This window comes from Fundulus heteroclitus, chromosome 22 (assembly GCF_011125445.2).
Source record: "Fundulus heteroclitus isolate FHET01 chromosome 22, MU-UCD_Fhet_4.1, whole genome shotgun sequence".
Taxonomy (NCBI): domain Eukaryota; kingdom Metazoa; phylum Chordata; class Actinopteri; order Cyprinodontiformes; family Fundulidae; genus Fundulus; species Fundulus heteroclitus.
This window is the reverse complement of record NC_046382.1, coordinates 21,431,607-21,453,491: the sequence shown is the minus strand read 5'-3', so window position 1 is coordinate 21,453,491 and position 21,885 is coordinate 21,431,607. Positions and strand designations below refer to the sequence as shown.

Here is a 21,885-nt window from a genome sequence, read left to right as displayed (position 1 = left end):
AAATCCGGTCGGGAGAAGGGCGAAAACATGGTTTCCACCAACAAAAGCCTTCAGAGCCATTCTCTGATGTTCTTTTAATGAAACAATATTAGGTAGATTGGACAACACGGAAGAAATAGCAGCATCAATGTTAACGCTTGCTTCCTCGATGCGAGCCGCCATTGCTGTCTGAATCAAAACAGTCTCACATCACAGTCGCTTCTCCACTACATCACATCTATGAAACTCCAGCCCTGCTTCCTGATTGGCCAGACAATAAAATTGGTTGGAGAAATCACTCTCTATGGGAGAGGTCCCAGATGGATGTGAGTGAAGCTAGGCGGAGCGATATTAATCTGGCTAGGGTCAGGTTAACAGTAAATGAGGTTCCCTTGTGTTCCTTCCACGTCACATTTTATGTGCAGCAATGTGTTTGACAAATAAAACAAAGTCCAAAAAAATATATAAAACATTTACGTTTCTTGGCGTATACAGGAGTTTTTGATGCGAACGGCGCACACTTTATGAGCACAGAACTGACCCACCTGGAGGCGCTACCATCCTTTGCCACTTTTGGAAAAGGCAGGTTTTCAGGCAGTCTCTCGGACTCAAACTGTAGGTCTTGTGTCTGGACATCAACTCCTGCATCGGCTCCAATATCACACAAAGCTTCAGAGAAACAAAGAACGGCAAAATATAAAGACTGTACCTTAGCAGTAACCGACGGAGTGAGAAATAAAAAAAAAGGAATCAAGGGGTTTAAAAGGAAGACTTTCTTACACGGAGGTAGTTGAGCGTCGAGTTGGACAGCCCACACCTGGTGATGTTTTTAGCCAGCTGGTCGAGCATCTGGGGATCCTTGGGGGGGTAACGATTAAAACGGACGGTGATGAGGAGCGATAAATGCTTTGGTGCAACAGCGGGACGCCGCGTCGACACTTACATGCATAGCGAGAATGCTTCTTGGTAAGACCTCTCTGTGCTGCCTGATGCTGAAGTGCCACGTCTTGATCCTCATCATGTCATCAAACATAAACTCTAGGTACAGACGGCCCTCCACGCACACCTAAACCACAGCAGAGAGGCTCAGAGGAACCGCAGAGGAGCAGCTTTCCTTAATTCAACAGGACGGCTATACAGGACGGCCTACCTGTGTAAACATGGGTTTGCCGTTTTGGGTCACCATGGTGCACTGGTCACAGTCGAGCGACACAAAGTTACTGTGAAACGACTCCTTTGGATGCTTCAAAACGTAGAACAGCTCCGTTGCACCGCCCTCAAAAATACTTCTGAAGTATCGAGGAATCAACGTCCTGCCGATAGCTGCAAGAAAATTGAGAAAACAGACGTTTTTATTTATTTTTTAAATTGACCAGGACGTCAAAAGAAACTACAAGACCCAACAAAGCAGCGGTAAATTCTTCCTCACTGTAGCGCTTGGGACCGTCCTCCAGACAGAAAGTGACTGTGAGCATGGCGTCGTCCTCGAAAAACTCCGTGGTGAAGGCGTCCCACCAGAGATTGTCACAGTCCTGCAAGCAGAGGAAGAAACTTTAACCCATCTAACAAAAGTAGTCAAAGAGGGTCTTCATAACCAACGCCGTCTCTTAAAGTTCAAATAGAAAGGAGTGCGTCTAGAGCAGTTTTATCGTGTGTGATGGTAGAGTATCATTTTTTTTTCCTCTCTATGTGGCTGGTCGAAATCGCGATTAAAAATGCTCCAAGTAATAAAAAAAAAAATTAAAAATAATAAAAATCAGCAGAATTTTACAGTATGCTGGGCGCCCCCAGTGAGAGCAGTCTGCTGACGAAAACAGAGCCGTGACGTCGGTGTAGTCAAACATCCTCGAGCGCGTGTCGAGGACCACCGCTTCTCGCATTGTTAAGCACTCTGAAAGGATGGTTAAAAAGTCACTACAGTGGTCTACTGTACTGCTGCCAATTGTGAGAACGGCTTTGGATCGGGGAAAGGAATGTTTAATTATCCGACGGACCCTGTTTTGCGTCAAATTTGGATCTGGAAAGGCTTAAACCTCTATCCCTGCCATGCTGCCTACTAACGTCATCATCATCACTACTCCTCCCCTCTCCACTTCCCTCAGTGTTGTCCTGGAGTTCACGCCTAACTATCACCTTAAAAGCACATGGCTTGAAACGTCACTCTTTGTTTTTTAACATCCAATTGGCTAGCTTCGTATTCGTCCTCGTTTAAGGTTAAAAACTCCATCACAAAGGAGAATAAATATCGACTCGCTATGTAAAAACGACTACTTCCTGATATCGTGTTTGACTAAACTGACGTCACGACATCCTACAGCGCCTCCTGGTGGCTAAGACGGCGGGTCACGTGACTGAAGGAGGAATTTAGCGGCGTCTGCTATCTTAGTGAATTATTTTATGCTATAAAACAACAAAATGCTGGAATTTTCAGATGAGAAACTATAAGTATGTGGTTTTCTATTTGAACTTTAAGGTACTTCCAATAGAGGCACTGTAGTGAGGAACTAATAAAAAAAAAAAAAACACAGTGAGCAATAAAAGCCATTACTGGGTGATGGCTGAAGACAGGGACCCCTAACAGGGAAGATTGCGTTGAATAAAGCATGACATTTATATGATGGAAAAGTTGACCTTTTCTGTTAGATTACAATCTGGCAAATTTAAGAATCGTTGGGAAAAAACTGGGCGGAGTTTATGTCACCACTGAGATCCTATATAGTTGTGTAACAGCAAATGTTTGGGAGAACCTTTGGTGCTACAAACCTGCAAAAGCTGAATACATCTGGCTAAGAAACCGTATATATGGAAAGATTTTGTTGTAAAGAATGGACAGGAAATCTTATTCTGTACTTGTGGTTCTGTGTATTTTGAGAAGCGTGGTGGATACCAGAGATGTTTTAGGTATTCTAACACGTGTTGCAGACTCTATGCAGCTTATCCCGGTTATTCTGTACCGCGTATTTGATAAACAAAGTGATGAATGTACAGTAAATGAAATATAAAAGTTGATAAGTGAATTATTTGTTTTTACAAAAAAAAAAAAAAAAAGTACATTTTATAAAAAAAAAAAAAAAAAACTCTTTTCTTTTCTACAGAGACAAAACTGTGTTTGCTCAAACTTACAGCAATAACAGCTCTGCTCTTTCCATTAAGATTTGGTTCTTACAAAAGTGTTGGTTGTGAAATACCCACCAGGCACAGTGCTCAGGTTGGATGTGCTCGATGTGTCATGCACAAAGCATAAAATAGGTACAGCGCAACTTCAATACAAACCAAAACCAGACTACATGTATAGAAAAATGGGGACACTCTGCAAAATTTCTGCTACCAAATGTATTATCTAAACGTGTGGATGTGAACAGAAACATTAAAGCGTGGGGTTCTGAAATCCCATCTCCATCAAAAAGGATGTGAGCAGCTGCACTCAGGGAGGAGACGGCTTCACCCTCCTCTGTTTAATCAAGGTCAATGGTTGTGTATTCTGTGAGAGCCTGGAAATGTTTGGATTACGAGCCGTTATTGTTACGGCTGCTAATGCAGCCGATAAAGCAGGGTGTGAGCAGCCAGGGGTGTGATTACTTTGTCTCCACTCTGGTCCTCAATAAAACCCTGCAACTTGATGGACTCACCGTTTGCTTTTATTCAGTAAGTACACGGGGGATCAGTTATTTCCCACAGCAGTGGGACTTAAGGATTTCAGTTTAAGCGAGGTGAAAATGTTAAAATATGGTTTAAAAACAAACATTTTAAACAGTGCTCACCTCTGTCCAGTTCTGTAATCTTTTGTTGAGCTCATATATCCGGTAATCTGTCTGGTTCCCATACGGCGTGGGTCTCCTGAAACAGAAACACGCTGGAGTCACAAAGCCTAAATGAAACCAGCTAAAATCATCCATCAACGTCCGATATCATCATCATCATCATCAGTCTATTTAGTGACTGCCTTCACCGCCTTCAGCGATGGTTTCTCATAGGTTTGAAGGAAACTGATGCTTGTGCACCTAACAACCATTTCTAGCAGCAACATTTGAAACAACAGAAAAGCTAAACAGTTGTAGCAATTTGCATTTCTCTTGAAGGGGTTGTCAAAAGATAAAAGTTGCACAACATTATTTTATTGTTTGTCTTTTGGATCAGTCTCTATGAGCTCGCCACATCTCCTTCATGTTGGATGCTTTTCACTTGTCATTTAGGGCTGGACTTTGACTAGACCATTCCACGACATTTAAATATTTCCCCGTAAACAACTGCAGAGTTGTTTGGGCAGTAAACTTCAGGTCACGGTCCTGCTGGAAGGTGCCCCTCCATCCCAGTTTCAAATCACAGGCAGACTGACACAGCTTCTCCATGGAGGCTGAAGAGTTCAATTTAGTCTCATCTGACCCGAGATCCTGCCTTCATACATTAGGGGAGTTACCCACGTGCCTTTTAGCAAAATCAAAACAAGCCTTCTTATTTCTAACACTAATGTTAATTACCCCTCCATAAAACCCATCTCTATAGAGTCTATGCCTTATTGTGGTCCTATGAACAGATCTGGTTTGTTGTGGTACCATGTGCTTTCCAAGTTAAGAGCACCAGATTATTATTTTTTTTTTTAAGTTAAATCAACTATAAATACTTAGATTTGTCAAATCTAAAGTGAATTTTCCTAAACCAAGTACAGATTTTTACTAAAGCACGGTTTGAGATGTTTGAGTGCTTTATTCTGCTAGTAGGAAATTAAAAACACTCGAAGTTTGCGGTCTGTGTTCGACGCCTCAGACAGAGCCCGTTTTAAAACAAAACACGTCCCGGCATACTTTAGGACTGTAAAGAAGTGCTGGAGCCACACACAGCCAATAAACGGGGTTAAATAAGGGCTTCCCAGATATTAACCTCTGACCGATGATAAAAAAACAGCGCTGGTCACGTCATCAAAATGCGACTTTAAACCAACAGCAGTCCAGGTCTACATGCTCCAAGCTGAGCACACTCACCCCATTCCAGGCTCCATGTATGACGGTGGGTACATGGGTGTAGGCCTACAAATGTAAAAAACAATATATAAGTCATTATTGATTTTTTTTTTTACTCATCTATTTGTAAGTTCTATATTCTTATGACCCCAATACTTAAAATAACACAAATGCACAACTCTAAAAAAAAGATTATTGACTAAGATTAAAAAAAAAAAGACTAAATAAGACACAACCTTACACTTATCTAGGTCTACGCCACCAATTAGCGATTCACAACTTCAACCGGACCTACCCCACATCTCTGTCCAGCATAGCGCCTGGGTGGAAGGGGGGGAAGCTGCCACCGTTGGGGGGTTCCTTAGGAGAGTACAGCTTGAAGGATTTTGACGAACAGCCTGGCCAAAAAAAAAAAAAAAAAAATAACAGAAAGGGGGCGGGGTAGAGAATTAAAAAGGAGATTTAGATTACTTTGGATTTACCGCATTCAAACCACAGCATCAACTAAGTAATCTAATGTTGGATGATTTGGTTGCGATTTGCTCAAATGAAAGCCGGCCTCCAAAACAATTTCCTGCCGCATTCATTATCTAATGCGCCTCCAATCTCCTAAATGGGCAAGAAAACAAATCACCAGGAGGGCATTTATTAGCCTTTACACATGTGAGAGGAAAATAATCAGTCAAGTAGGCAGATGCAAGCCAAGGTGGGCCTGGCCTGTTGTTGTACAGATAAATGTAACCCTCTATATCGGATGTATGATCCCAAAAAAAAAATACAATCCTCTACTCTTTGTGTACCAGCGTGTGCACAACTCCCCCCTCAAGTTACTTCCTTTACCCATCCCCCCACTTCATACGCCGGCTGCTGTTAACCCTTTTCCCCAGACAACGCAGCCATGTTCTAACAATGTAAAAAAAAAAAAAAAAATATCTATTCTGCAGCTCCGCTTCTGATGAATATCCACAAACGGCACGACCCAGAACTTCATGCAATCGATGCACAAACAAGAATATTTCGTAGATAATCAAGACGGCGCTGAACCGAAACAGCAAAAACATTATAAGCCCCGGACCTTTGACCCAGATTTGGTGGACGGAGCCATTTTTTTTTTCTCGTCGATAAATGGGAACACTCCCAAAAGCTTGGCTATCATTTCTCTGATAAAATGTTTTCCAGGTCAGATATTCTCAGGCAGTTTGGCAAAAAAAGATCACAGCTGGATCATACTTGTCTGAACCCAGCGGTGGGAGAGCCACTGACCAAGAACAACCCCAGACAAGAGACATTTCATTAGCCGGGCGTAAAGTCACTTGAACAAACAGCAACCCTCCCTCATTTCCTTTCAACCTTTTCTTCCGGCCTTCAGCGGACCCGAGAGCGCCACGGCAGGTCATGTTCCACTCCCCCATTATGATAAGGGCTGAAGCTGCAGCGGGAGCTCAACAACGGCATTATGTGCTTTACATCTGACCTTTCCACCCCTCCGCCCCACCCCACAGTCCTATTCATCAGTCCCGGACCGCATTCCCTCCTATATTTAAACTCTTTGCTCAGTCTACTGAAACTAACCAACCACGCCACATACATATTAATAAAATACTCAAGTTTAAAAAAAATGTATATAGATCAAAACAACGTTGCAGCTAGCAAAAACAGTGACCTTTAAATGTGAGTAAACACATGATCAGCACATGGATGCTGATGGGAACATGTGCTTTGATCTAGGGCTGGGCAATATATTGAGTTTTTTTTTTTTTTTAAAGAGACATGAGACTATATTATATTGTATTGGGATGTTCTATGTTGTGTTATAACTATACTTTTATGTACTGCAGTGGGTTATTTTTCCAGCCCTTTCTTATTTTTTACCTACAGCTGTTGGTTAAAAACAAAATGTGCCTGCGAAACATTTGGGCTGAAGCTTTGATTCGGATGCCTTTTTATGATTATTTTATGAAAAAAAAACAAAAAAAAAAAACACCCTAAGATAAAAATCGTATATCAACATTCAGCCTAAAAATATTGAGATATTATTTCTGGTCCGTAAATCGATCCATACATTCAAAGTGCCTCGTTCCTTCGTTTTATGTTGGATTAAAACGCGTGTTCTCTATCATATAATCCAAAGCACACTTGTTTTCATTTGTGTTAGATAAGATCTAATTTAATTGGAACTGGCAGGTCAGACTAAAAAGGAGGAGGGGTGGGGCAGCAATCAGCCAAGAAAAGCCTGATTGGTACATCTCTAGCAAACTTATGAGTTTGTTTTTATATATAAATATATAAAAAGATATCCCTTTACCATACTTGCAACAATAGCCAAAACCCCTAATATGCCCTAATAAATGTGCATGTTCAAATAACCACCTAATGCTGTAGTAATAAAGGATGAGTAGCATAAAAGGTAAATAAGCCCAGCAGTTAAACCAGCTCCCACCCATCCTACGGGAGCCGTAAAGCCCAGCTGTCCACATAAATAGACCCAGCCAGACTCCTTCACTGCTTTACATCTGACCTGTTACTGCCCCATCAGACTGCATCCATTCCTTTACTCTAAATCTGTGTTCAGTGTGCCGCAATGCTATGCAAATTAAATGCAAAAACAACAAAAACAAAAAAAGGCCACCACTTTAAACAATTAAAAAAAATGATATCACGTGATTAAAATGGTCAAATATGGGAGAAATCAAAAAGAGACTATTCTAGATTTTGAAATTTGACAAAAACATCACTTCCAACGTGACCTATAACAACAAACAGGAAACAAACAAACAAATAAATAAATAAAGACATTAATTAAGCGTTACTACTTTGGTCAGTAAATAGCTGCAGCCTTCACAGCCCTGGCTTATAGTCCGCCCAAACTCCCCGTACCGCAAACAATGGAGCTGCCTCCAGAGGATGGCCCTCCGCCAGTAACACAGCCTCCACAGCAGCCCGGCCCGGTCCAGCGTTCCCCGGCACTGGGCCCAGCAGAGCGGCAGCTCCCCCCGTCCTGCTGCCGGGGCCCAGGCCGCCGCTGGCCGCGCGCCCGCCCTCCTCATTAACGGTAACCGTTGTTAAACCGTTGTTCCACCAAACGGCCATTGCTAAGCTATTAACACGCTAGCTAAATGACCACCAGAGCCGCCTTCTCGCTCAGCTCGCGAACGCCAAGCGGCGGCCGGTGTCGGTGCGCTGCTGTTACCGGGCCCCGCAGCTGGACGGGTCTCTGGTGGGGGAAAGAAAAAAACAAAAAAGTTTTTTTGTGTTTCCCGGTCACCGTTACCTGCGGAGAAAGGTTCGGTCAAAGTCGGCGGTCGTTGAGCGCCTCGGCTCGGCTGTTCTCTAGCCAGCTAGCCTCGCTGCTGCTAGCCGGAGCGGCTGGATGGAGGAAAGCTCCAGCGTCCTCAGCGCGGATAATTCACTCCCGACGTCCAAACCACGGCGGCCATGTGACAGAAGAGAAAGCCCCGCCGATACTCCCGCCGCTTTCTACCGACCTGCAAGCGGTGCCGTTTCTACGTTTTGGCCGACATTTGCTCGGAGGACCGCGTTACCTACGCTTGTACTACGACAGGACCCCTTTGTTCCTGCAGCCCAGACGCGAACAAACGAAGACCCCGCCTCCTCCTCCAGCGCTCCTCCGCCCATCCCGACTCACAGAGCCGGACAAAAAACAGGCCTCCCTCCCTCTCTGCCTCACCGGGGCCCCCCCAATTTGTTTTGTCTGGAACTCATCAGTGCGCCAATGGCCCCCCAGGTGGGTTCCCATTGAGAGAAACAGCCATTCTCCCACAACACAGTTTATTTTATTTTAAAAGAGGACGGAAAATGTTAATGCTAAGAGAATCCGCTCGGACACTTTAGGCTCTCAAAAGACTATCCTGTTTTGGATATAGAAAAAAGATACAATAACGTGATCTGGTACAAGTCAACAGTTTTGTTTGCCTGTTCAAGAAAAGCTGAAATAACCTGAAAGCACAAGTGTGCACACTTTTAAGAATAGAATTTAAAATTCTCCTTCTCATGTATAAAGCCCTCATTAATCAGGCTCCATCATATATCAGAGCTCTGATTACCCCGTATGTTCCTAACAGAGCACTTCGCTCTCAGACTGCAGGTCTGCTGGTGGTTCCTAGAGTCTCTAAAAGTAGAATGGGAGGCAGATCCTTTAGCTATCAGGCTCCTCTCCTGTGAAACCAACTCCCAGTTTTGGTCCGGGAGGCAGACACCCTGTCTACTTTTAAGACTAATCTTAAAACTTTCCTTTTTGACAAAGCTTATAGTTAGAGTGGCTCATGTTACCCTGAGCTATCTCTATAGTTATGCTGCTAAAGGCTTAGGCTGCTGGAGGACATCAGGGTCTATTTCTCTCACTCTACTGAGTTCTACTGTTCTCCAGTTTTGCGTTTCAGCTTTTAACTTTTTGCTCTCTCTCTTTTTCGTCATAGTAGGTACACCTGGTCTGACGTTTTGTTAGCTGTGACATCATCCAGAGAAGACCGATCACCTGCTATTACCATCTAATGTAGAACAGATTACTGGATCAATGTGTGCTTCTGTGCTTGTTTGTCTGTCTTGTTGTGTCTCCGCTCTGTCTTCTGTAACCCCAGTCGGTCGAGGCAAATTACCGTTCATACTGAGCCTGGTTCTGCTGGAGGTTTTCCTTCCCGTTAATGGGGAGTTTTTCTTTCCACTGTTGCTTCATGCTTGCTCAGTATGAGGGATTGCTGCAAAGCCATGGAAAATGCAGACGACTCTCCCTGCGGCTCTACGCTTCTCCAGGAGTGAATGCTGCTTGTCAGGACTTTGAAGCAATCAACTGGTTCCCTTTATATAGGAAATTTTTGACCGCTCTGTATAATCTGATTGAATTTGACTTTGTAAAGTGCCTTGAGATGACATGTTTCATGAATTGGCGCTATATAAATAAAATTGAATTTTATTTAAATTGATCATTTGTTGACAAACCCTTTTGACTAGATTTCGGCATCTACTCTGCTTTGTCATGAGTCTATCAGTACGCTAAAACTTCACTTTGTCCAGTCTGCCCCGTAAAAGTTCTACAAAGCTATTGTGAGGGCATCTCTTATCCTCAGGCCTTCTTCTGTCTCTCAGATTTTCTGTCAAAGTAAGTCCTGGCCTTTGACCAGGCCAGTCCAAAACGTTCATTTTGCTTTCATGAAGTCATTGTTTTTGTTGATTTGGATGTATTTTTTGACTCACTGTGAGATACTGGAAAAATGGAATCCCTCTTCTTTATACGTGTTTCCCACACATTGCCGGAAAAAATAAAATTTATGCATTTGTAACGATTACTCTGGCATTCAACTCTGCTTCTGGTCCAAAACTACCTGGTATTTGGAACTGTTCTTAACTTCATCCACTTTGATTAAAAACAGTGGTTCTACCTGAGAACAAGTAACTCCAGGTTATCATACTGCCACCACCATGTTTCACTGTGAGGATTGTTTGTTTTGGGGTTGTTGTTTTTGTTTTTTTATGTGTCAAACATACTATTTAGAATTGTGTAGCTTCTGAATTAAATTTTATATAGCGCCAATTCACAACACGTGTCATCTTGAGGCACTTTACAAAGTCAGTTCAATCAAATCATCCAGACAGATTGGTCAAAAAAAGTTTTTTATCTAAGGAAACACAGCAGGGTGCATCGAGTCATTGGCTTGCAGCATTCACTCCAGAAAGAGCATAGAGCCACAGTGAAAGGTTGTTTGCATTGTACATGGCTTTGCAGCAATCCCTCGTACTGAGCAAGCATGAAGCGAAAGTGGAGAGGAAAACTCCCCTTTAACTGAAAAGAAAACTTCCAGCAGAACCAGGCTCAGTGTGAACGGTCATCTGCCTGGACCGATTTAGAGAAGACAGAGCAGAGACACAAAAAGCACAGAAGCACACATTGATCCAGGAATCCTTTCTATGTTAGGGAGGCTATTGTTTAGTTCAAAAGAATTGAGAATACAGGAGATTGCTGTCACAATCTGCTGCCCCTTCAGTGCTGTTTGCCTTCCTGACCAGCTGCAACGTCATCTTCTCATCCGATTTGGAGAAAAATTCATTTCATTAGGCGGGTAACTGCCTTCGCTGTGTCATGGTCTATATTATTATTCTTGTTTTTTTTTTTATTATACTTGTTACTGATACCTTCGAACGGTGAGATCCTTCTGAGCCGTTTCAACATCTCTGCCAACTGTGGCTTCAGGGTTAAAGGATGAAACGCGTTAACGTCAGCGTAATCCACCTCAGACAGCTGAACTTTATTCATAGTTCACTAGATCTACAATAATTCACAGAAGGTTTGAAATCAAGTAGACAGAGTGTTGAAGCACCTTTTGGTGTAGTTTTGGCAAAATATTAGTTAAGGGTGTGAGCATTTATGCCACGAGTTTAGCTTATTAAAATTTTTAAGATTTATTTTTTTCTTGCAATAAATGTGTGTTCTTGGTTGATTGTACAGGATCTACGTCCCATTAAAGCTTTTGAATTCACTTATAAAATCCTTTTTGTTTTACGTCACGAAACCTTACATTTAAACATGGCTGTACACTTTTGAGAACCTTTGTGAGTTTAAGATATTAGATAGTAAGCAGGTGAGTGGGTTTGATTTATTTAGTACATTTAAATGCAATTCTTCCCACTCTAATACCTGTACATCATATCTAATACATTTTACGGAAAAAAGGGGATGAAAAAAATGGTTTAAAAGATATAGAAAATGCCCTGTTTTGGATAAATGAACTCATGGGACAATAGATTTAAGTCATCAGTTAAATATAAAGGAAAACAACACTTTTTTTAACCTAGTTAAATATATCCACAACTTTATGTCACATAAAATAGTTTTTTACATAAGTAAATCCACAAAAATATTTTCTAAGAAATAATTTTTAATTGTACCTTAACTCGTGCTGATACCCTATACTCATCATTTATATAAAGGTGTTTACTTTTTCAAATTTTCATTTTCATTCGTTTTGCATTGAGCCATAAATAGATAATTGGTAAGGTTATGTCCTAAAAAAAAAAAAAAAAACTATTTGGAAAGATTTTGCTCTCGAAAAATCCTTTCAAAAGCATCATTCTTTGGACTGCAGCTCCGAGGCTGCCATAGCCTTAAATTGATGTGATCTGCAGCCTCACTTTCGGTCAATAACCACTTTCATGTTTACAAGCAATATATCTGCTGGATAGAGAACCTTTTGTGGTCTCAGGGTGCATTTAACGCTCATTTGTTGAGGCTTTCACTTTAGCTGCCACTCAGTTTGGGAAACTCGACAGGCCTGGAATGCAGCAGAGCTACAGCTATCCTCACTGTGCAATCCTCACAAGAGGCACAGAGCGAAAACATAAAGGTGCAGCGTTAACGCAAATGAACTATTTTAACAGAAAAGTACAGGTACACAAGTATTCATACCACTTAATATTTGTCATGTTCTCCCCTGTTACAATTGCAAGCTAACACAAAGTAATGTATGGCATTTTAGTGGAAGGAAAATCACAAATGACCTTCCTAGTTTTTTACTAATAGAAGCAGTAGCAAACTATTAAAAGTGCCATTTTTATTTGTATCAATCTCCCTTTACAAAGTCGTGTTGGAAGACAACAATGAAGAAACAACATCACGAATACCAGCGAACACAGCAAGGATAAAGCCTGTGGAAGTTTTAATCAGTTACATCATAAAATCATATTCCAAACTTTGAACAACTGAGCTGTTCAATTATCCAAAAATGGAAAGAGTTCGGTTCAACCAAAAACCTACGAAGGTGCAGCTGTCTTACCTGACTCCGCCAGATAGATTTGCTCCGCATATCCATCTGGAAACCTTCCGTTGAAGTAATTTTGGGAAGGGGCGAAAATACTGGTTAGCTGATTGGCCTATGTTGGTGATAGACGGGCCAAATAAACCAATCAGATTTGTCGTCGCTCGTAACAGAGCGACGACGAAAACACAACCACAAGCCAAGCTACTCTTGCTGCTGCAGGTAAAGGCTCGTTAGCTCAGCAAAGAAATACTCTGTAATTCCGATAAAACTTGCTCCATAGCCACGCTAACGCTAGTTTCATCGGCTGAAGCCGCCATGTTCTTTAGACTGAACTGTCGCTCCTCGTTGCGTCACACCTCAACCCGCCTCAAAGCCAACGCTGATTGGACGTTCGTTTGGTGAACGGCTCCAAATTTTCTTTAACAGAAAGTAGCCAGACTGATCTGCGAGTGAAACCTTGAAAGCTCGCAAGATCAGGATGGTCTCACGAGGCTAGCAGCTGTCCACTTAAACCACAAGACCCAGCAACCAATAATCAGACAAGCAGCCAAGGGGCCCTTGGTAACTCTGGAGGAGCTGCAGTGATCCACAACTCATGTGGAAAAGAAAAACCACAAGCAGCAAACTGGCCTCATGGAAGAGTGGCGAGAAGAAAGGTATTCTTGGAAAGAAAAAAAAAAGTCATAACGAAGTGTGTTTGAAGTTTTCCACAAGCTATGCATGGGACACAGCAAGAAGGAAGAAGGCGCTCTGGTCAGATGAGACCAAAGTTGACCTTTTTGGCCTACATCCCGAATGGTGTATGTGGAGGAAAGGTGGGTTACTTAGAGATGACAGGAAAATGGATGGAGGTAACATAATGTCAATTCTGAAGAAAACAAAATTGTTACAGGCTAAACAAAACCTCAAGACAAAGCTGTGGTTCACCTTCCAGAAGGATGGCTCTGAACAGTCGGAGCTGCGACGGAAAGGTCTAAACGGGAGCATATTAATGCAACAAAACGCCATAGTCTGAGTTTATCACTTCCTGATCTGTTGCAAGACTGTTGCTGTCTATCCAGTCCAAATCAGCTTGAGCAGTTTATAAAAAAAAGGGGTAAAAATATTAGAGACAAACTCCATGCAGAGAAAGAAACCCTGTCTACTGCATACATTTTCAGTACAACACATTTAAATATCTGGTCATATAGCTGTAATTTTAAAAATAGTGTAAATGTGTAACACTTTAACGTAAAGTACACAATGTTTAAATATTTGGATGCTGAAAAGGATGCTCAATGATGAGTGTATGCCTCCCTGGTCCTGCTAAAGAACTCAGCTAATGCAATCATCATGATATAATACCCCTGCATCCATATCATCATAATAACAGGCCACCAAACCCCCCACCCCCCCATCATGTACTCACTAAGGCAGAGCGCTGTAAAAATCCCAAATAAGTCACATCATGATGCCATTGTGAAAGTTAGCATCGATCCAGAACTGATATAAAAAGGCATTATTAAAAAAAATAATGCCTTAAATTAAAAAAACTTGTGTTCATGGACCATTATTATCATTATTGGGTGTTTTAGACTCACTGGAAGGAGTAGATATCTGGACCAACAAAACAACAAAAATAAACACAAAAACACAGTATGTATTTTTTTCAAAGGGAGCAAGAAATTGTTTATAGACACCCCATATTTGCAGCATTATTGCTCAAGTTAAGGAAAAAAATGACACTGGCTCCATAATAACTCCATCAATATAAGTATCAAAGCCAGGCATTATTAATCCTCAATATAAAATGTGACCGCTTTTGTTTTTAATCTGGCTAAAGTTAAAGGTGTTATTTATAGTAGTTAAATATTAATCACACATGGGTAAAAGAAAAAAAAATATTCTAAATGCCTTTGGCAATGCACCAACTGTTAGGGTTTTTGAATAAAGTGCATTTATTTAAGACTGGCGATCTGTCCACGGTCGGTGGCCTCTCAACCAATAACTGCTGGAGATTGCCCCCCTCCCACCACCATTTGATTCAATGGATGAATCATCCATTCAGAATCAGATTCAGAATTATTTATTGTCACTGTGCAAGAATGCACAACAAAATAAAAAGAAAATTGCAATTCTCCAAAGCAAGGAAATAGATAAGTAAATAAATAATAAATAAATAAAATAAAATTCATGGTGCGGGTTTACTGGATGATATACTTTCTAATTCATTTACTTGGATTATGTTTTCATAATCTGAGCATTTGTGCAGAGAGCTGTGAAAGTGCAGCATCTCCCTCTGCTGGCAAGCAGTGAGAATGTTTCACTGTGGGGCTCAGAGCAGAGTCTCCAGTTCCTTTCGTTAGTTATTGCATTTCCTTATCCTTAGTCTCACATTTAAAGTTGTGGGCTTAGCTATTTACATCTGAAAAAGGTCTCCCCCCCACCACCCACCCAAAAAAGTGGACCAAATAAAGAAGTTCAAAAAGTGGTAAAATGACATAAGGAATCATAGGATGATTGAATTAAAACCTGAATTAGTCTGAAAACAAGTCAGAGTCACATTTAGTTTATACAAGGAGTACCTGACAAGACTAGTTCTGGGAAAAAGAGATGACTGCCTAATTTAGTCTTTGGAAAACTGGTCTGGTCCCACGCAAGGTCTTATGTACCCTCTAGTATTTATAGATTATGAAGTCCAAAAAAAAAAAAAAGAACATGCTCATATAATTTATGTAGAGCTGAGCTGCATTACTTTCAGGCCTACTTGCAGTGTGTCTCACATAGAGAACAATAAAAAGGTCTTAAATGATAAGTATAAAACATTTATAATATATAAATTAGGTTTAGCAGTGAAATTCTAACCAGGTTTAAGAACTATAGCACTAGTTAGAACTGATCTAGATGAACACAGCTATCTTACGCACTATCCTTGTGTAAACCCGTCTTAAAAAAGAAAATCCTCAAGCACAGATCCGTTTCTTCACAACTTTATGACAGGGAGACCGAAGTGCTACTAAAGCGTTCCTTGTGCTGAAGAGGATGTTCGGATTCCTGTTGCTGCTGGTGGAGACGGCGTGGGCACAAACCCGTCAGAGAAGCTGTTGTGACAACTGACTGGTAGTGATAGCAACAAGGCAGCACTAATGCAACACAGCCCTCTGAGGATGCAACTGTGTACTGCTGTCAAAAAGAAGACCCGCCACCTGCTACAGGGATAAGTATGTGTTTAATTATGGCTTATAGCTAATCAAAAACACTGTGCAGTTTCTTAGAATAAAACATTTGATCAGTCCATGCATTCATCCATCCATTTTCTAACACGTCTATGCCTATTGGGGTTGTGAGGGGTTGCTGGTGCCTATTTCCAGCTGTCAATGGGCGAGAGGCGGGGTACACCCTGGACAGGTCACCAGGGTCACATCACGGACAACCTAACCTGGTCTGTGAACACCTCGTCACTGGTGAAGAGGGCACAGAAACGACTGAACTTCCTGCGGAGGATGAAGAGAGCCCGCCTGCCCCCGCCCATCCTCAAAACCTTCTACAGAAGCACCATAGAGAGCATTCTGACCAGCTGTCTCTCTGTGTGGTGTGGAGGCTGCAATGCCTCAGACTGGAAGAATGTCCATTAAGGACATTTCATCTGAGCGCTGCGTGGCCCGAGCCCGTAACATCATCAGGGACCCTACACACCCCCACCTTTGATTGTTCTCGCTGCTGCCCTCTGGGTAGAGGTTACGCAACATCCGCTGCAGGTACACCAGGTTCTGCAAAAGCTTTTTCCCTGTTGTCATCAGACTGTTGAACTGCTGAAGCTATAAACTGGACTCTGTACCACATTTGTCCTGCATTGTTTACATTTCAATTGCTGTACTGTGAAATCACTGTTGCACTATATCCTGTAATTTTATCCTGTAACTTACTTTATTCTGAAATCTACTGCAATTCACTGAAATTTTCAAGCTGTATTCAAACGAAATTTCGTTCTGTACGCACTCTGTGCATACAAAATGACAAATAAAGTTGTTTAAGTCTAAGTCTATCGCAGCATTTGACCGGTGAAAAGTTAAATTCATCAATACAGAAATGTTAGATTACTATTTACAATTTGTGCAAATGGGTGACTACCAATCACGTTGTTTGGATATATCCTACGGAGTCCCTCAGGGATCACTGTTGGGTCCTTAACTATTTATTCTGTACACAAATGATACGTACCACCAAAGAAAATGAGATTTGTTTTATTTGCAAATATTTTGTGCTTGTGGGAGGATTTAGACAAGTTTTTGGAGATGATAAACCGAGAAATCCATGAATTACGGAGGTGGTTTTTTGTCAATGAAACGGAATTCATTTGGAAACAGGATTAAAAATATGGAAGAAAATGTAAAAGCAAATAACGCAATAATTGAAAGAGTTTATGAATATACATTTTAGCTGTGACAATAGTTAACAGTTGGAAATTTCACATTTCACATTTAACATATGATCTAAATTATCGAGACATAAATTTTAGGTAAACCACGGTACTTTTTAAAACGTAAATCACTCCAACTACTTTATTCCTCCCTTATTGCACCCTTCCTAGAGTACTGTGTAAAAGTGTTTGGCAACATTTATAAAACGACATTTGAAGCGCTATGGAAACTATCGAAAAGAGCAATAAGTTTGTTGATCTAGTCAAACAGAAAACTGGACAAATTGTCAACAAACTAAGATGCAGACATGGAGACTATGACTTCAGAAGAAAATATATTAATTCACAGTGTCGGAAAAACTGGGCAAACTCTGAAGGGACACTGTGGAATAATCTCAGTGTTGAAACACAGGAATGTCCAAACATCACCCATTTTAGAAAAGATTGAAAGATATTTTGCTAAAATGGTATTTAGTAGAGGAGAAACTGATTTATTCATGGGTCTTGTGTTTGTATCCGTTGTATGGTACGTATGTGTACAATGGTTTGTTTTATATATCTGAGTGAATCCATGTATGTGCAGAAAAATATTATAATGCCACTTGTAGCTTCATGATGAACCTAAAGCCTCATGAGTTACAGAAACTGAAGTTTTTATTTTGAGGTACACTGCGTTGAAGCAGTAATTCATGATGTACTTTTCAGTAGCCCAACATTTGTTTTAGAAAAATAGTTTTTGTTGGTCTCAAGTAATATTCTAATAAAAAAAAATTAAAACAAATAAATATATACAATAATAATAATAAGTTTTCATCAACTATAAATCATAATCATTAAAATTACCAGAAGTAAATGCTTGAATGACACCACTGTGTGTAATGAATCTATATGGATTCCATTCTGTAAAGTACTTAAATGAATGAACTTTTCAATGATATTCTAATGTGATGTGACGTTTCTGCATGTTTTTACCCGTCTGTGCTGAAATGTGCTGACTCTTCAAAAGAATCTAATTATGCCATTTGTTTTGCTTCCTAATTCCTACTCTTAAACTGCGCAACAGTGAAGCTGATTATTGTGATTATGTCATGTGGATCTAGATGGAGGTGCTCTCCAAGACCTAAACGGAGAAATTTATTGTTTAAATGCTTTTAATATAACCCATTCCTGTTTAGAAGAGCAATCCCTGATTTTTTTTTTTTTTTTTTTTACGGAGTAAGCAACAGGTTTCCCATAAACCTTCCTATTAACTAAAGTTCAACATTTCATCCAGTGTAGAGTGTGCAGTTTTGCTGACCGCTCATTTTTGCTATATTTGGCAGGATCGTGCGTGGTGTGCTTTGCAACCGCAGGAGACACAAGTGTCTCCTTTTGTTTTTTAGGTCTCGGCACAGCATCGTCCTCTGTAGTCTGGCCCCAAACCTGCCTTCGTGTTTCCACCACCCTGCAGATCTCCTGCAGAATACGGCCTGTGCTTTGATCCAAAGTCTTCCTCCCCAGGCTTTCATGTCTCTCCCCTTCCTTTCAGCTGTTAGGCCCGTGGCAGCTTTCTTTTGCCATCCTGTCAGCCCACAGCAGATGTGACATCACCGCAGCTCGGCGCCACTCTGCACCCCCCCCCACACACAGACCCCCTCCCCCTTCTGATTCCCCAGCATCTCTTTCTCCCACGCATTCTTTCTTTCACTCTGCCTCTGCACACACAGCCATTTTGATCTAGCAAACAAAATTCTGCGGGGTTAGCAGAGAAGGCCGCGGAGGGAATAGGGAAAAAGTGAGAATGACGGAGGGTATACGACCAAGAGACATAAGCGATTTAGTGCGCCAAAGATGAGACTGAGAGTGTGGTGGTGGTGTTGTGTAACTGTATAATCCCAAAAAAAAAAAAAAAAAAAAAAAACATTGCTGCCATCTTGCTTTAAGTCACTTTTCTCCAACTGGGGACGCTGTGACTTTCTGCATGAGGTAACGCTGCTGTTCCTACAGAGCGGCAACAAGGGAAGCAAGAGTCAAAGACGAAGAGGGACGAGGGAGGGCAGCCAGGGGTGGGGGGGGGGAGAGAGAGAGTGGCGAGCAAAGGGGAGTGCATGCTTGAGTTCGGCTGCTGCGAGGTGTGGGGAGGAGGGGGGGGGGGTGTATCTTCAGCTCAGAGGCAATCTATTTTTACCATTTAGCGAGAACAAAAGGATGTGATTTGCTCCTCTGTGGTAGGACGAATCTCCTTCATGCACGGAGGCAAAGCCTGAAAAGGTGGCCGATTCGCAGCTTAAATCCCCAACTACAGCAGAATGTCACAGGGCTGCAGAGGAACAAGACAGACAGGAGCAGCCTGTTATTTATGAGGACGCCTGCACAACTCCTCTCTTGCATCACATCATGTCCTCCTCAGCCGAATAAACAAAGAAGGGCGACCACGTTGAAACAGGAAGTTGGGTGTTTTTTCCCCCACTTTGCACCGTGGAAGTTCTTCTGCAAGCGTTCCAGGGCATTTTCCAGTAGAGAGAACGTAGAGAACGCAAAACATGATGAGCTGCAGCTCATGAACAAGAAGGAAGAGGGAAACCGAAGCATGAGAGCTTATCTGCCAGATCTGCCAGCCCAAACTTGTTCTAGCAGGCTGCTTGTGAGTGTGTGTGTGTGTGTGTGTGTGTGTGTGTGTGTGTGTGTGTGTGTGTGTGTGTGTGTGTGTGTGTGTGTACGGACATGCTTATTTGCATGCAAGAATTTTGTGAGCTCGCGCGGCCTTTGAATGATGGCAGATCTTTCTGCTGGACTTTGTTCTTTTATATACATCCCTGAAAAACACATGGATGTGATTAAAAGCTGCCGCTCCACAGTTAAGTCTGGCAGCGGCAGGAGGCTAAAGACACCGGGAGAACTACAAGAGGCAGTAAGGAACGGGAGGCGGGGAAAGGAAACAAGACAGGAAGATCAAGCGAAGGCCTGATATTCTGTCTGATGGGCTGTTGTCAATGAATCAAAGCGGCCTCATTCAAATCCTTCTGAAGCTCTAATTCAATCTGCTTTCTCCCATATTCCCCAGAGGAGATGCCACAATTTAATTTCTGTCTATAACTCACTCCCTCGTGCAACACACAGTCTGTCCCCTGCTTCCACTTTTTCCACAAAGCAGTGATCTCTCTCTCTCATTCTCTCTCTCTATCCGCAGAAAACAAATTGAGACAGGAAAAGAGACGCACAAAAAAATGAAAAAAAACTTCGCATTCAAGCTCACTGTGCCATTTGCTCGGTAAAATATGTCAAAACCGTTTGCTCGCCAGATTTAGACATGTGCTGACAGAGAGATGTTGTAGAGTTTTCTTTATACGAGCGTTTGGCACTCCAAACAAGATTTATACCAGTTTCCGCAAAGAGCCGCTCTTTTTATCCCAGGAGTTAACTTTAATTACTGTATGAAAACATTAAACATACAGGAAAGTAAAGAGGTTAAAAACAAAAATAAGTAGCTTAGCTTCAAGCAAATTCAGCTGTTTTTCTTTTCCTCATTAATTGTTGAAACTCACCAAGGGAGAGCGGCTTTAATTTATTTCACAGCCTGTGAGTTACTTGAGTCTCATTCAGGTATAACCAAGCATGGGCTGGCTACCGGTATCAAGATTTATCAGGTTTATTTAAAGGATCCATTTTCCAAACCACAGCAATTCATGCCAAACTGTCCATACCGGTTAAAGTCCTTTTAATCATGCTGGAGAAGGTTCTTCAGGTGTATGCCGCATTCCCAAACACTGGACGTCTTTTTTTTATCAGTATTGAAGGTTTACCAGTCCTTGACTTTCTTTGCACATGAAAAACACATAGAAAGCTGGATGTCTTTCATCCAGTGGCTCCATCCAATGTTAACCAAAATAAAGACTTTAAATATCAGCCAATTTCATCTACCCCATCCAACCACAATTAGTCAGTGATAGGGGTTTTTATGTTGACTGATTTACACCTTTCACTTTTAAACCATATTTTCGTTTAAACAGACGGCGAGAACATAATTTCTATATCTGTTCTGCACATTTTGCTGCTTTTGATGGTCCTTGCACGTTGGACGTTGGATCTGGAAATGACGTCAGGCCCAAATTTAGCACGACCTAACAGAAAGTTCAACGCCCCAGTGGGATTTTCTAATCTGCCTTTTGTTTGATTCTCTCCATTTTAAAGCATTCAAATACTCAAAGAAAAGTTGGAGCTCACTGAGCAGACCCAAGTTGTCGCCACATTGAATTCTGAATCACTCTAAGCAGTCCAACCAAAGAACATTTATATCAGTTTTTTATGCATTCAAACACCAAAGCCACCAGTCCTGTTTGTCTTTTCAGCTGGGAACTCAGAAAACCAGACAAATTGAATGCAGGTGAGACCTCTGACGTTCCCTGCAAGGATTCTTACATCGGGGAGGGGAGTAAGTTTTTGTATTTTTGTACTTGAAAACACGACTTCACACACACCAGCAGTGTGTGGTGAAGCCCAGTGGTGCCCCTTCACCACACACTGCTGTGCATTTCCAGTCATCAAGCTGAGGGTATTTTACTACACTTTCCCCTCTCTTGCAACGCGGACAACGCCGTCTGTTTAAAACACATCGGCCAACAGTAACGGTGTGAAAACTGAAGCAGCGTCACCTGTCGCCCTTATGAAAACTCCCTGCGAGCATCATTTCTGTCAAGCAGCAGACTGCAGGCTAGCCGCCTGAGCAGATACGATGACTGACTGACCTGTTAAATCATTCGTAGGACTCCCAGCGTTACACTATAAAGAGCATAAAGCGATC

General features: G+C 41.7%; 1 protein-coding gene across 2 annotated transcripts in view; it reads right to left on the bottom strand.

The window, feature by feature from the left end:
* ldb1a (LIM domain binding 1a) overlaps window positions 1-21,885 on the bottom strand; it is a 33,884-nt gene that overhangs the window by 4,812 nt on the left and 7,187 nt on the right. For both annotated transcript variants that reach the window (XM_036126633.1, XM_036126634.1), the window contains exons 3-10: window positions 5,233-5,335; window positions 4,959-5,003; window positions 3,741-3,816; window positions 1,409-1,511; window positions 1,130-1,302; window positions 923-1,045; window positions 760-837; window positions 525-648 (exon numbers count right to left, since the gene is read on the bottom strand). In XM_036126633.1, coding sequence (XP_035982526.1) covers window positions 525-648; window positions 760-837; window positions 923-1,045; window positions 1,130-1,302; window positions 1,409-1,511; window positions 3,741-3,816; window positions 4,959-5,003; window positions 5,233-5,335 — 825 coding nt within the window. The remainder of the gene's footprint in view (window positions 1-524; window positions 649-759; window positions 838-922; window positions 1,046-1,129; window positions 1,303-1,408; window positions 1,512-3,740; window positions 3,817-4,958; window positions 5,004-5,232; window positions 5,336-21,885) is intronic.